This window comes from Salmo salar, chromosome ssa20 (genome assembly GCF_905237065.1).
Source record: "Salmo salar chromosome ssa20, Ssal_v3.1, whole genome shotgun sequence".
NCBI classification, from domain to species: domain Eukaryota; kingdom Metazoa; phylum Chordata; class Actinopteri; order Salmoniformes; family Salmonidae; genus Salmo; species Salmo salar.
Window position 1 is genome coordinate 24,755,569 of NC_059461.1, and position 15,975 is coordinate 24,771,543.

The following is a 15,975-nucleotide window of genomic DNA, read 5'->3' on the forward strand; positions in this document are numbered from 1 at the left end:
TACAGCAGAGATCCTCTGTTTTCAATAAAGAGGCTATAGAAGGCCAAGAAATGGTCAGAGAGGGCACTTCCTGTATAGAATCTTCTCAGGTTTTGGCCTGCCATATGAGTTCTGTTATACTCACAGACACCATTCAAACAGTTTTAGAAACTTTAGGGTGTTATCTATCCAAATCAAACAATTATATGCATATTCTAGTTTCTGGGCAGGAGTAATAACCAGATTAAATCGGGTACGTTTTTTATCCGGCCGTGAAAATACTGCCCCCTATCCTAAACAGGTTAAGGACAACACAGTCATGGTATTGGAGTGGCCATCACAAAGCCCTGACCTCAACCCTGTAGAAAATTTGTGGGCAGAACTGAAAAAGTGTGTGCGAGCAAGGAGGCCTACAAACCTGACTCAGTTACACCAGCTCTGACAGGAGGAATGGGCCAAAATACACCCAACTTATTGTGGAAGCTTTTGGAAGGCTACCCGAAACGTTTGACCCAAGTTATACAATTTATAGGCAATGCTACCAAATACTAATTGAGTGTATGTAAATTTCTGACCCACTGGGAATGTGATGAAAGAAATAAAAGCTGAAATAAATCACTCTCCTATTATTCTGACATTTCACATTCTTAAAATAAAGTGGTGATCCTAACTGACCTAAGACAGGGGTTTTTACTAGAATTAAATGTCAGGAATTGTGAGAAACTGAGTTTAAATGTATTTGGCTAAGGTGTATGTAAACTTCCGACTTCAACTGTATATATATGCTGTAAATCACCTCCAGACATCCTACTTATCTTACTTTTTTAATTTGCACAGAAATAAACCAAATCCATGTTCTCCTTTTGGTAGGTATTTTCATTATTAAACATGCAATGAACTACACGGAGGGAAAGTACACTGTGCATTCAACACCACGGACAGAACTCTTGTTAAAGGGTATGAACAAAAACACAAGAAAGAGAGAGCTCAACATTACATTTAAACTACTCAATCAATGTGAGGACTGAAGTCTCTGATGGGCATTGACTACAGCAGTGAAGTCAAGTATAGTTTCTGATGTCGCTATGCGCAGGATTGCTGAGAGGTGAAAGTCAGTAAGAGATGATCTGTGCCTTGACTTGTTATATTTCATCACTGAAAATGTCTGTTCCCCAAACAGTACAAACATCTTCTGAGCTTTACTCCTAATCTTTGGAAAGTTTTGTTCATCAAGAGATGCATAGAACCTTGTCAGTGACATTGTTTTGTATAGTTATCCAATCACTGCAGCAGACTGAAGATCGATAAGCTCAAGTTGCAGGTCAGTGGAAGCGTTATCCACATTGAAGGTGAAAGGAGAGGAAACCAACAACATGTCATTTTCCAACACTTAGAAGTCCTCAAAACAAAGAGAAAACTCACCGTTCAAAGCACGCACCAGCGATGTCTACTTCTCCCGCTGGTCGTCTGATAGGGAACAGACTAGTAGTGTCGGAAGGCGGGTGAGATTGTTGGCTTCTACTTGGCGGGTCAGGAGGAGTAATTTTCCTTTGAAGGCTTTGACAAAGCTGTACATCTGACGTGCAAAAAGGCCCTTCCCTTGTAGTTTGGAATCCAGTTCAATCATAAGGACCATGTTGTCCACAGTGAAGGCAAAATCAGCCAACTATTCTTTATCTTGCAGTTGAGGGAAATCCACATATTTTCCTTTCATTTGCAAAAACTCAGCAATCTCCGACTTCAGGTCCCACACCCTTTTAAGCACCTTCCCCAAATCCAGCCATCTCACGTTTGTGTGGTAGGGGAGATCTGCATGACCTGTCTCTGTCTCTTCCAACAGTGAGACAAACTGCCTGTGGTTTAAAGATTTTGCTCTTATGAAGTGTACCACTTTAGTGACTGTATCCACAGCATGGCTCATTTTCAGAACACATTTACAGAACACCTCCTGGTGAATAATGCAATGCAGGGAAATAATTTTCTGATCTGGGTTCAGCTCAGCTATTTGATCTTGTATCTTTTTCAAATGGCCAACGTTTTTTCCTGTTAAGTTTGGGCACCCATCAGTGGTCACACTGGATAACTTTAAAAAACTCAGTCCCAGCTTTGCCACAAATGTATTAACCTCTTCCAATAAATCTTTCCCTGTGGTTGTGCTCTTCATTGACTGCACTGAAGCAAGCTCCTCTGTCATTTCAAAGTCTGGGGTTATGCCTCGTAAGAATATCAACAACTGCGATGTGTCACATGCATCACTGCTCTCATCCAGGGCCAAGGAGAAATAGGTGAAATCCTTTACCTTGTCTTTCAACTGTATCAAGCAGATCTTTGCCATTTCCAAAACGTAGCAATGCTTAAGACATGGATTTCATGTTGTAATGTTAACAATACAGCAGCAGCGCCTCTTCAACCTCAGGAGGCTGAAGAAATTTGGCTTGTCACCAAAAACACTCACAAACTTTTACAGATGCACAATCACCGCCTGGTACGGCAACTGCTCCGCCCACAACCCTAAATTTCCGCTCTCTCCACTGGCTTCCAGTCGAAGCTCGCATCCGCTACAAGACCATGGTGCTTGCCTATGGAGCTGTGAAGGGAACGGCACCTCCGTACCTTCAGGCTCTGATCAGGCCCTACACCAAAAAAAGGGCACTGCGTTCATCCACCTCTGGCCTGCTCGCCTCCCTACCTCTGAGGAAGCACAGTTCCCGCTCAGCCCAGTCAAAACTGTTCGCTGTTCTGGCACCCCAATGGTGGAACAAGCTCCCTCACGACGCCAGGACAGCGGAGTCAATCACCACCTTCCGGAGACACCTGAAACCCCACCTCTTTAAGGAATACCTGGGATAGGATAAAGTAATCCTTCTAACCCCCCCTTAAAAGATTTAGATGCACTATTGTAATGTGGTTGTTCCACTGGATATTATAAGGTGAATGCACCAATTTGTAAGTCGCTCTGGATAAGAGCGTCTGCTAAATGACTTAAATGTAAATGTAAATGTAAATGTAAACAATGTACCCAAAAGTAGTTCAAATTAATGTTTCATTTTATTACCTAAACAAAACTTGTTAAAACAGCGAAATTGGAGCGGAAACCAGCAAGGTTTGCGTAGCGATGATGAAAAGAACGTCATTTTGGCTGTTATGATCTCCAAAATTCTAATCATTAGGTCATCACACTGTTGATATAGCAACGGACGCTAAAAGTTCACCGAATTCCATTGTGACGTGGAGGGGGACACTATTTCCTCAAAACGTTCTACAGCTGCACCATTGAGAGCATCTTGACTGGCTGCATCACCACTTGGTATGGCAAATGCTTGGCATCCAACCACAAGGCGCTACATATGGTAGTGCGTACAGCCTAGTACATCCCTGGGGCTAAGCTCCCTGCCATCCAGGACCTCTATATACCAGGCGGTGTCAGAGGAAGGCCCTAAAAATGGTCAAAGACTCCAGCCACCCAAGTCATAGACTGTTCTCTCTGCTACCGCATGTTAAGCATTACCGATGCTCCAAGTCTGGAACCAACAAGACCCTAAACAGCTTCTAAACCCAAGCCATAAGACTGCTAAATAGTTAGTTAACCAAATAGCTACCTGAACTATCTGCATTTACCCTTTGTGCACTAACTCTTTTGACTCATCACATACAATACGCAGTTGCTACTGTTTATTATCTATCCTGTTGCCTTGTCACTAGTTATATGTACATATTTATCTCAATTACCTTGTACCCCTGCACAATGACTCGGTACTGAAGCCAAGTTATCCTTACTCATTGTGTATATATTATTACTTGTTATTACTTTTCTAGGCAGCGAAAGCAGCGAAAGCAAAGGTCAGAGTAACATAACCAAAGCTAGAAAAAATAATTGATTAAGAGGGAAGCACTTTTGAAAAGGTTTCATTTAAAAAAAATAGTGCATTCATTTATGTTTCATACCGAGGTCAATTTTGTTTTATATTGGATATTCTGTGGATATTCTTTCGCCAATAGCTATTAAACCAAGCATGCCATAACTATGAAGATGGTGTGTTCTGAATCAGGGGTGGATGGAGGAAAATCCACACTTAAAAAAAATAATATATATAGTAAGATTTTGGATTTCATTCTTCAATAGCTCTTACACAAACGTGCCATGACTATGAATATGATATATTTTGAATCGGGGAGGATGGACAAAAATCCTTTATTTTTTTTCCTTTCAATTTTCAATAGCTCTTACACAAAGCGTGCCATGACTAGTATAAATACCGCTTAAAATTGTATGATATTGCAATAATAATAATAATACAAAGTTTTTGTCCATCCTCCCCAGATTCAGAATATATCGTTTTCATCTTCATGGCACGATTTGTCTAAGAGCTATTGAAGATTGAAATCCGAAATCGTATTATTTAAATCAAAAATCAAATTTTGATTTAACCTTTATTTAACTAGGCAAGTCAGTTAAGAACAAATTCTTATTTACAATGACGGTCTACCCCGGCCAAACCCGGACGATGCTGGGCCAATTGTGCGAAGGCCTATGGGACTGCAGTGACGCCTCTTGCACGAGATGCAGTGCCTCAGACCGATTTTTCTCTATCTGATTCAGAATATACCATCTTCATAGTCATGGCACGCTTGGTTCAATAGCTATTGACGAGAGAAAACCGAATATAAAACACATTTTAACTCGCTACAATACTTTTGTTTTTGCATTTCAAAATTATTTCCTTGCGATATTATTTATTTAGCACTCAATGGTTTGGGGTTATTCATGTTTTGCTTTCAATATCATTATTTTTGTTTGCAATACTAAGAATGTTGTTCTCAATGTCAAAATGTTTGCTTAATATTAAAGGCACAAAAGTCATTCCATACAGTGAGCTCTGTGTTTGGTCGATCCCTGAGTCCAGGTTGCAGCGAGTGATCATAAAATCGAATTCAAATTCCAGGACCAGAACTGTATTGACTCACAGTGCCACACCATGGCAGTCATAGCAACTTGTGACTGGTAAGTCCAGTCATCACATTATGTTTGAAATAGTCTACAGTTTTATGAGGTAGTTATACTAGTTATACTAGTTGATTGCTTATTTTAGACATGATCTTTGAAGTTTGGGCATAACCTTAATCATTATATGTCACATAGGCCGATAGTAGCCTAGCCTAGCCTAGTCTTTACAGTAGAATGTGAACCAAAAGTTACAGCAGCTAAATCGGCTAGCCTACGTTCGGAATGGGATTTTCTGGAGATTTGGGGTGGACCACAGTTTTGTAATGAATGGGTTTTTTGTTTGTGCGCGTGCCTCTATAAAAAGCTACGTAGGTGACTGGAGGTAGTTATTTGACGCTGCGTGGCGGAGGCTGGAGCTGCTGTTGACGGTACATACAGACTCAAAGCCCACCAGTGTCCTCGGTCACACAGTGATGATACGTTTATTATTTTTACCAAGTGGATTTTTCTAGTGTCTTGAGCAGCTGGTCGCCTATATTTAATCCACTAAATTTAACATTGCTGCGAAGATGAAGTTCAAACCAGGCTACGGTCAGGTGCAAGCCGCATCCCATGGAGCCCTCTTCTCGGTCTCAAACATCGGTCAATCCGATGCACCACTTCCTTATGTTGCGGTAAGGATAGGCCAATGGGTTAGTAGCCTATAATTATAGGCTATAATTATCGATACTTTGGCATGCACCTCAATAACACATAATGGCACAATAAGGAATCACTGGGTGTTACATAACGTAATGCAGTGGATCCGAATGACCAGTGACTCGGCTTGGTGGAAAACGCTTTCGCAGCAACCTGGGTGAATGCTATTAGCTAAATCCTTCTTAAATTGAACGTATGATGAGTTCTTGGCGCGGCTATATCCTATTGTAAAGACGCTATCATATGATCTATATGGCTATTTTATCCAATGAACGAAATCCTCTTAAATAATGTGGATTTTGGGCTATGATCTTTCAAACTTAGGCTACTAGTTATGACAGTCTAGTTTGCATCTAAAGCTGCTTAACTAAATGGTCATAGGCTCATTAGAATCTATACTAAATCCATAGTATAACTAAATAACTACGGCATTCTTCCTTGCAGACAAGATAGGCTAGTGCTAGACTTGCATATTTTATGCCACAGCCTGACGGACAGTTGGGTGGCCCCGGCGTTAAACAACGAGAGGTCTGAACTGCAGCTAAAGTGCCTCAGTCAGGTCTTGCTGATTGATGACGGGACTATCGGTATTTGCTAAAAGCAGTCTGCTTCAGACCGTGGCCAACATGCCAAACGAGAGAGAACGTCATTGGACTAAGGAATTTATTCTGCCAAAACAGTAGCATGATCATCAGTGATCCGGTAAACTGGCAATCCACCCCTGACTTCAGTGTGCGCCGACGTCCAAGATCCCCGCCTTCACCCATTCTGTAACTTAATATTGGAGCTATTTCATATGAATTGGCGTGCATTTTGAGATAGCCACTGTGAGACGATCCAATAATAGCCCTATATTGGAACTCAACCCACAGAGACCAAAAATACCTACACAGCAGTATACACTCGAATTTCGTCGAAACTCAAATGTCATCAGTTTCGCCGTGCTCATTGTGAAAAACAGTTGCATTGTTGCAACTCCTCGTTCTGGAGGTTGACTGGGTGTGCCTTTTTATAAATGAATATCACGAGGCAGATAGGAAGGACAACTGGTATGTTTTAATAATTGGCTTTCATTCACATGTGAAATTTCCCACGGTATAGTGGCTGGCTTGTTATGCTATGCTATTTTGTTGCCTCATGGTGCAGTCTGGCTGAGTCTGAACACATTGTTTACATTTTTGCGCGTGGCTGTCAGTCTACCATGGTTCCCCAATCGGTAGCCTGCGGACCAAATTCGGCTTTCTGACCATAAAAAACTATGTATAGCCTACTAAATGTATATATTTAACAATTATTCCAACTCGTTAATATATAGGCATATGTGATCGTATCCCAATGTAAATCAAAGTTAGAAAGTATTCTGTTTTTGTCAAATACTGTAGGCTATCTATTTGGGATTCTTGCGGTCTATTTGCCGTGTAGTCTACAAATTCTAACTATGTTCCGGCCCCCGAACTTCCGCTCAAGGAAAAATCGGCCCACGGCTGAATGTAATTTGGGACTCCTGGTAAACCTTATTCAGTTGCCATACCCCGTTAGAGTATAACGGGGTTACGATAGGTCTATGTTCTGTCAATCTATTGCCCATTGCATGGGTTAGCAGGGTATGACACAGAAGCAAGTCTGGTTCCCTTGGAAACTGAATAACGAGATCAGCAACCACCATTTTTGAGACGTGAGGTGAGGAAAAGTAGCCTGCCTATGTTTACCAATTCTCTCTATTTTATTTAGTCAGTGAGCCTTATTTGTAAATGGAGGATGTCCGTCTGACCTATGGTTAGATAGAGCTTCTTAGCAAGCCTAGAAAACTTAGACACTGCAAGGGAGGAATGCTTATATATGACTGATGGTGTAAATTAATCAAAAGAAAGATGTTGGTGTGAGTATTTTTGTTTAAAAAAACACTGTTATTCTGCATTGCCAGGCCTATTGGTAAGACCATGGCTGAATTTACTGAATGACATGCTTTGGTTTCAAGCGTTTTGTACAGGACTGTGATTTCAGCTGGATCCTTGCATAATGGCACTCCCTGTGGTCTGTTTTATTTGATCAAAGATGTATCTTATGGGGTAACAATGTGAATCATATACCATTTTGTTATGTTGAAAGTGGGTTATGTTGGAGAGAGATTGTGATGCTATTACACCTTGTCCAGGTAAATGTAATGTCCTCTCCTGTCAGTAAAACTTGGAATTTTAATCTGTATAAAATGAGAAGTGTCACATCCTGACCAGTAAAAGGGGTTGTTTGTTATTGTAGTTTGGTCAGGGTGTGGCAGGGGCTGTTTGTTTAGTGTGTTTAGTTTTTTGGGGGGGCAATGTTCTATGTTAGTATTTCTATGTCTGTCTATTTATTCTATTTCTTTGTTCAGGGTTTTTGGTTTGGCCTTCAATTAGAAGCAGCTGTTCTTCGTTGCTTTTAATTGGAGGCCATATTTAAGTAAGGTTTTTTTTTTTTTGTCACTGTGGTTGTGGGTAGTTGTTCCATGTATAGTGTGTTGCCTTACAGGACTGTCGTCGTCAATTGTTTGTTATTTTGTTAAGTGTTCACGTTTCCTTCTAAAATAAAAGATGAGTATACACATTCCCGCTGCGTTTTGGTCCACTCAATACGACGAACGTTACAGAACTAGCCACCAACAACGGACCAAGCAGCGGAGGAAGGAGCAGCAGAGGTATCTGGAGTCGTGGACATGGGAGGAAATTTTGGACGGGGCAGGACCATGGCACCAGGCTGGGGAGTACCGACGCCCTAAGGAGGAGCTGGAGGCAGCCAAGGCGGAGCGGTGCCGTTACGAGGCATTATACACGCTGATTGGCAAGTGCGAGAGGCAGCAGAGAGCACACGGGGAGTGTGGCTAGGTCAGGCAATAGACCTGAGCCAAGTCCCCGTGCTTATTATGGGGAGCGTTTGGTGGGGAGAAGAGCGCCGGTCTATGCGGAAGTGCGCACGATCTCGCCCATACGCACGCACAGTCCGGTGCGAGCGATACCAGCCCCCTGTAAGTGCCGTGCTAGAGTGGGCATCCAGCCTGGGAGAAGTGCGCCGGCACAATACATCTGGCCACCAGTGTGTCTCCTGGCTCCAGGCTACCCTGCGCCTGCTCTACGCACGGCAGCCATCAGTACTCTGCACAGCCCAGTTCGCCCTGTGCCAGCACTCCGCCCGTGCAGGGCTACTGTTACAACCCAGCCAGGATGGGTTGTGCAGGTTGTGCGCTCCAGACCTCCAGTGCTTATTCATGGCCCAGTGTATCCAGTTTCTGCTCCTCGCACTAGCCTTGAGGTGCGTGTCCCTAGTCTGGCGCCTCCAAAGCCAGCACCACGCACCAGGCCTCCAGTGCGTCAGCCCAGTCCAGTACGTCCTGCTCCTCGCACTAGCCCTGTGGTGCGCGTCCCTAGTCTGGTGTCTCCAAAGCCAGCCCCACGCACCAGGCCTTTAGTGCGCAGTCCCCGTCTAGAGCTTCCGGCAACGGCCCACAGTCCGGAACCGGCGGCGACGGCCCACAGTCGCCCTCCAGTCCGGAGCTCCCAGAGTCGCCTTCCAGCCCGAGGTCTCCAGCCCAGAGACTTCTGTAGGGGTATACAGGCATGAGCTTTCAAGGGGGGTGGGCAGGCTAGTTTATGGACCTAAGCCTGAGTAGTAGGATTGTGGAAGGGGGGGGGGGTGTAGCACAAGAACTGTGTTGTGTTTGTGTTTTGTGGTGCATCTGGGGTCTGCACCTTTTGGGGGGGGGGGGGGGTGTACTGTCACGCCCTGACCAGTAAAAGGGGTTGTTTGTTAGTGTTGTTTGGTCAGGGGGTGTTTGTTTAGTGTGTTTCTGGGTTTTTTGGGCAATGTTCTATGTTAGTCTATTTCTATGTTCAGGGTTTTTTGTTTGGCCTTCAATTAGAAGCAGCTGTTCTTCGTTGCTTTTAATTGGAGGCCATATTTAAGTAAGGGGTTTTTGTCACTGTGGTTGTGGGTAGTTGTTCCATGTATAGTGTGTTGCCTTACAGGACTGTCTTCATCAATTGTTTATTTTGTTAAGTGTTCACGTTTCCTTCTAAAATAAAAGAAGATGAGGATACACATTCCGGCTGCGTTTGGGTCCACTCGATACGACGAACGTTACAACAGGACTCAGATCCTGCCTGAGTATAACCAAGATGAAGGACAAATTGGGTTAGCAGAGTCTGTGCTTAATTTCAGGAACACGTCCTACTTGACTTCCAGAACTCTGAAATCACCAGGACGTCTGTTAAAATAGAGTAAGGAACGTCAGGGACCTTCTGAATTGGCACAGGCACTCAGCCACATTTTGAAGGCAGTCACAAGACTGACCATTGATAGCACTGTATACAGTGTGAGCAATGCAGATGAATCAGAGTCAGGGCTTATTGCAATATTGATCCCTCATACTGTTGTGATCAGAAGGAAGAATTCATTGATGGGGGTCAGAGGGGTTGTGATGAAGTGTAGTGTTTTGAACAAGCTCCTCAGTACATCTGATATTTCATCTCCAGTCGATTGATTGTTTTTGCATTATCGAGAGGTTAACCTGTAAGTAAGCATTTCAATGCACTGTGTACTACACGTGTATCATGTGTATATAACTAATAAACAAACTTGAACTTCATCCTTAGGTAAAATGCCAAACTCTGCTTTTCTCTGCCCTGACAGGCCCCAGTTGATGGATTCTGACATGGACTATGAGAGGCCAAACGTTGAGACTATCAAGTGTGTGGTGGTAGGGGACAACGCTGTTGGGAAGACCCGCCTTATCTGTGCCCGAGCCTGTAATGCAACACTGACTCAGTACCAATTGCTTGCTACGCATGTACCCACTGTCTGGGCCATAGACCAGTACAGAGTTTGCCAGGAAGTGAGTAGTGGAGTAACCCTTTTTGATTGTTATTTAATGAAAAACTTTATCTAAAACATATCCATTTGTCTTTTTTATAACATGTCTAATGAACTTGCTGAGAAAAGGTGCAGCTGCATAGTCTGAAATTAAGTGTTTGATCCACCAGCCAACTTGACCGTGAAGGAAAATAATACTGAAATCCTCTATTTTAAGTGCTACAGTTGTGTAAAACCTTGTTGCACTTTGATTAACCTGCAACACACAATGTTTACTTTGGGCTTAGTGCATTAGACTGGTGATCAGGTGTTAGTTTCAAACCCTGCTGTTGGTAATGTACGTGGATGTCATGGGTGTGTCTCTCCGGTCAGGTTCTGGAGCGATCTAGGGATGTGGTGGATGAGGTCAGCGTGTCGTTGCGACTCTGGGACACGTTCGGGGACCATCACAAGGACCGACGATTTGCATATGGAAGGTGAGATCAGTTGACCTCCTTGTTCACTCATACGAATCATGGAACTGGTGCAGTGTAAACCTAGTGGACATTTCATCTCTGTCCCTCCCGTAACCCCACTCATCACTGCAGGTCAGATGTGGTGGTTCTATGTTTCTCCATCGCCAACCCAAACTCCCTGTACCATGTGAAGACCATGTGGTACCCTGAGATCAAGCACTTTTGCCCCCGGGCTCCAGTCATCTTGGTGGGCTGCCAGCTGGACCTGCGTTATGCTGACCTGGAGGCAGTCAACAGGGCACGACGGCCACTAGCAAGGTGCCCTACAACTACTAAGTCCAGTGCTTTCAATCTCAAGTACTGCTTTTCAACTCAAGCATCTCAATTTTAAATTTGATAGCTTGTGATTTATATATTGATTGTGTCACCATTAGAAATGTAGGTTCCACATTTTACTAAGATTTGTAAACAATATACACTGTTATTTACCCTCAGGTTGATGCTGCTCTGAATCTTGTTAATGTTTGGCCTTTTTATGGTCATGTTCTTTCAGACCGATTAAATCCAATGAGATTTTGCCTCCAGAGAAGGGCCATGAGGTGGCCAAAGAGCTGGGAGTGCCATACTACGAGACCAGTGTTGTGGCTCAGTTTGGAGTAAAGGACGTATTTGATAACGCCATCCGAGCCGCCCTAATCTCACGGCGCCACCTGCAGTTCTGGAAGTCTCACCTGCGCAATGTGCAGCGACCCCTCCTCCAGGCCCCCTTCCTGCCTCCCAAACCCCCCCCTCCCATCATCACTGTACCACCTCCCCCCACCACCACCGAGGAGCATCCTGACCGTCTTCTAGAGGACCCCCTGTGTTCCGATGTCATCCTGGTCCTACAGGAGAAGCAGAGAATCTTCGCTCACAAGATCTACTTGGCCACGTCCTCCTCCAAGTTCTATGACCTCTTCATCCTGGATGCCCGACCTGAGGAGTCTGAGCGGCCCACGCGCGCCACCGCTCTGTCTGGCCGCGAGATGCTGATGCGGGCTGCAAGCTTCGATGTGTGTGAGAGCACTGACGAGGGCGACAGGACCAACCTGCGGGCCTGCACCAGTGATGGAACCCTGAGAGACTCTGAGGGAGGCCGGAGAGGCAGACTGCTGTCTACCTTGAGCAGAGCTTTTGTCAGCATTCAGGAGGAGCTGGTGGATGACCCAGTGACCTACAACCCCAGGCCTATGACCGTGGTGTACATGGACCAGTCCATGCAGCTGGGGCCCTTCCGCGCTGTGCTGCGATACCTGTACACGGGCCAGCTGGACGAGCATGAGAAGGAGCTGATGCACATTGCACACATTGCTGAGCTGCTGGAGGTCTTTGACCTGCGCATGATGGTGGCCAATATTCTTAACAACGAGGCCTTCATGAACCAGGAAATCACCAAAGCCTTCCATGTACGACGAACCAACAGAGTCAAAGAGTGCCTGGCCAAAGGCACCTTCTCTGGTGAGAGCACATGCAATTCTGAGAGCTTTTGTACACTCTGTGCTATTTCCGCTCTGGGATACAGAGGTCTGGAGATGGGAAAGAACATGCTGTTCAAAAACGGTATCAACCTTTGACAGGACTTAATAAATAATAGAGGAAGAAGAAGGTAATGGCAGTATGATTTCTCTTTGTGTTCCAGATGTAGCGTTCAAGCTGGATGATGGAACGATCATGGCCCATAAGCCCCTGCTCATCTCCAGCTGTGACTGGATGGCAGCTATGTTTGGGGGGCCCTTTGTGGAGAGCTGCACCAAAGAGGTAAGACAATCCTTTTCACCCTCTCACTGGAGCTACAGTGTGTTCCACTGTTTTCTTTTCTTAAACCTTGGTCTTGATCATGTGCACAATAACAAGACCTACTGCAAGTCCCCTAAATAACCAGATAAACAAACATCACAATAAAATTCACTAGGGAAGGAAAACCTGATGTTGCTCTGTCTGTTGTCTCAGGTGCTGTTTCCCAACACAACTCGCAGCTGTATGAGGGCTGTGCTGGAGTACCTCTACACTGGGCGTTTCTGTTCCCGCACTGACCTGGATGCCATGGAGCTCATTGTTCTCGCCAACCGTCTTTGCCTCCCACACCTGGTTGCACTTACAGGTCTCTAGTTGTTTTTGCGTACACCCTCTTAAACAAAGCCACATCTGTTGGCAAGACCTGCGCTCACATTGTAGACACACAGAGTATAACATGCACTTACTCTCTCTTCTCTTCAAATAGTGTCTATTAGGCTAGTATGTGTGTTCAGAGAGCTGTCTGTTCTAATATTTCTGTTACTTGGCATAAGTCTGTTGTGAGATAGATTTGGCAATATAATTCTGTTGATCTAGGTGATCTCCTGCGTGTTATGCCTCTGTTACAGAACTCTACACAGTGACAGTATTGATGGAGGCTGCTATGATGGGGGCTGATATTGATGGAGATGTGCTGGTGTACCTGGAGATGGCTCAGGTAAGATGGAGCCCTTGTTCATATTGCAATTCTATAGGTGTATATATACTTAATACTGTTTTTCTCCAATATCACAAGATTTTCTAATTCTAATTTGTTTAACAAGTGTTGCACTTTTAAATGTAAGCTGTTATCATGTGCGGAATAAGGTCTTCTATAATGTCTTGTCTCTCTGGCAGTTCCACTGTGCCCAACAGCTAAGTGGCTGGTGCCTTCACCACATCTGCACCAACTATAATAGTGTGTGTCGCAAGTTTCCTCGAGACATGAAGGCCAAATCTACAAGTAACGTAAATACTAGCTAAAGATATGTGCATGAAACTACAACTTTCATTTAAATCTCCCATTGACATCAATGCAGGATGTTTTGAGAAGTTATCATTATCTTAATCATTTGTCTGCATATCTGTCTGCATTTAATCTTGCTAACGTTGTTGAGCCATGCCTCTTTCAGACAACAAGGACTACTTTGAGAAGCACCGCTGGCCACCAGTGTGGTTCCTGAAGGAGGACGACCACTATCAAAGAGCACGGAAGGAGCGGGACAAGGAGGACTTCCTGTACCAGAGGAGGCAGTGTAAACGCAAGTGGCTCTTCTGGAACCTTCCCTCTGCCAACTCTTCCTCTTCTGGTTCCAATGCTGTCATCTGATTGGCTCTCAGGGTACAGGCAAGGCCCACTGTGGGGATGACTTGGGAAAGTGGAGCATCAGCACTGTTGGCCAGACACTAGGCCCCCTCATTAAGGCCCTCCTTCATTTCTCTTTTTGCATCTGCAGCCAAGCTACACTCTCCCAGGTTTGCAGGGTCAGCTAAATCAAATAATGAACAAAATGAGCCTCTTTTGCTTTTTGTGTTAGCATATCCTGTCACATTGCAGTGCAGAGACCATGAAGCTAAAACCTTAAAGCTCAATGACTTCAACCTTATGAACAAGGCAAGGTAAATGCTGGTGCAGGTGACTGCTCAATATGGTGTTGATATTCCTGCATACACCACCAGGAGGAGAACGGAGGAAGTTATGAGAGGGATTTGCATCAGGTTACAGAACTGTGATCCTAAGCTCATGATAAACATTGACTGACTTGAATTGACAACCAAGTGCTTATTAGCTGCAACAGACAAATGGCAAAGACCAATGACCAGCAAACCAACACAGAAATCAAGTCTCAGTGATACAACACTTTGCCTTTAAGTGTTTGTACAATCTACCAAACCAGGATGTGTACAGTAAAATTATAACCACTCCTCAACCAGAAATATCAACAAAATGCATTACGTCTACATTACGATTAATCTATTAATGTCATGTAGGGCATCGTCTTAGACCATCTTCCCATTGGAAACCACTTTCTGTACAGAATTATGTTTTAAATAGTGGAGGTTTGACTCCTTTACAGTTATTACATATTTTAATGTTTGTATACAACTTGCACAGCTGACGTTGATATGAGTGTATACACGACCAGTGTTCTTGTGATGCAGGGGTTAAAGTGCTCTGTCACAACGACGGGTTTCCATCATATGGATGACACATGAGGTTTGATAAATGTATAGTACCAGTCAAAAGTTTGGACACCTACTCATTCCTGGGTTTTTCATTATTTTTACTATGTTCTACATTGTAGAATAATAGTGAAGGCATCAAAACTATGAAATAACACACATGGAATAATGTAGTAACCAAAAAAGTGTTAAACAAATCAAAATATATTTTATATTTGTCACGTGTGCACCCTCTCCGGCCTCTAGGTCCCCAGGCTGCTCGTAATGGCGCACACCTGTCACCAGCATTACGCGCATAATGACACTCACCTGGACTCCATCACGTCCTTGATTACCTACTCTATATACATGTCATTCCCTTTGGTTTCATGTCGGTTCGTGTTTCTTGTTTTGTTCATTTATTTATTAAATATATTCACTCCCTGAACTTTCTTCCTGACTCTCAGTGTACAACGCTACAATATTTGACATTCTTCAAAGTAGCCACCCTTTGCTTTGACAGCTTTGCACACTCTTGGAATTCTCTCAACCAGCTTCACCTCGACTGCTTTTCCAACAGTCTTGAAGGAGTTCCCACATGCTGAGCACTTGTTGGCTGCTTTTCCTTCAGTCTGCGGTCCAACATCCTAAACCGTCTCAATAGGGCTGAGGTCGGGTGATTGTGAAGACCAGGTCATCTGATGCTGCGTTCCATCACCCTCCTGCTTGGCCAAATAGCCCTTACACAGCCTGGAGGCGTGTTGGGTCCTTGTCCTTGTCCTGTTGAAAAACAAATGATAGTCCCACTAAGCACAAACCAGATGGGATTGTGTATCGCTGCAGAATGCTGTGGTAGCCATTCAGGTTAAGTGTGCCTTGAATTCTAAATAAATCACTGACAGTGTCACCAGCAAAGCACCCCCACACCACCACACCTCCTCCTCCATGCTTCATGGTGGGAACCACACATGCACAGATCATCCATTCACCTACTCTGCGTCTCACAAAGACGCGGCAGTTGGAACCAAGAATCTCAAATTTGGACTCATCAGACCAAAGGACAGATTTCCACCAATCTAA

The 15,975-nt window shown here is 44.2% G+C and overlaps 1 protein-coding gene across 3 annotated transcripts; it reads left to right on the forward strand.

Moving 5' to 3' along the window:
- Positions 1-5,210: 5,210 nt before the first annotated feature.
- Positions 5,211-15,761, forward strand: LOC106579856 (rho-related BTB domain-containing protein 2). 3 transcript variants are annotated; one of them, XM_014160152.2, is made up of 10 exons: positions 5,211-5,598; positions 10,286-10,487; positions 10,838-10,941; positions 11,053-11,238; positions 11,474-12,417; positions 12,599-12,717; positions 12,910-13,060; positions 13,323-13,411; positions 13,591-13,701; positions 13,866-13,990. In XM_014160152.2, exons 1-10 carry the CDS (start codon positions 5,537-5,539, stop codon positions 13,914-13,916), a joined length of 2,019 nt encoding a protein of 672 aa, XP_014015627.1. In that variant the 5' UTR covers positions 5,211-5,536; the 3' UTR covers positions 13,917-13,990. The 3 variants fall into 3 exon arrangements, with proteins under 3 accessions (XP_014015627.1, XP_014015620.2, XP_014015622.2); XM_014160145.2 differs by having other exon boundaries at positions 5,216-5,598; positions 13,591-13,696; positions 13,866-15,761; XM_014160147.2 differs by lacking the exon at positions 5,211-5,598 and adding an exon at positions 6,186-7,303 and having other exon boundaries at positions 13,591-13,696; positions 13,866-15,761.
- The last annotated feature ends 214 nt before the right edge of the window (positions 15,762-15,975 follow it).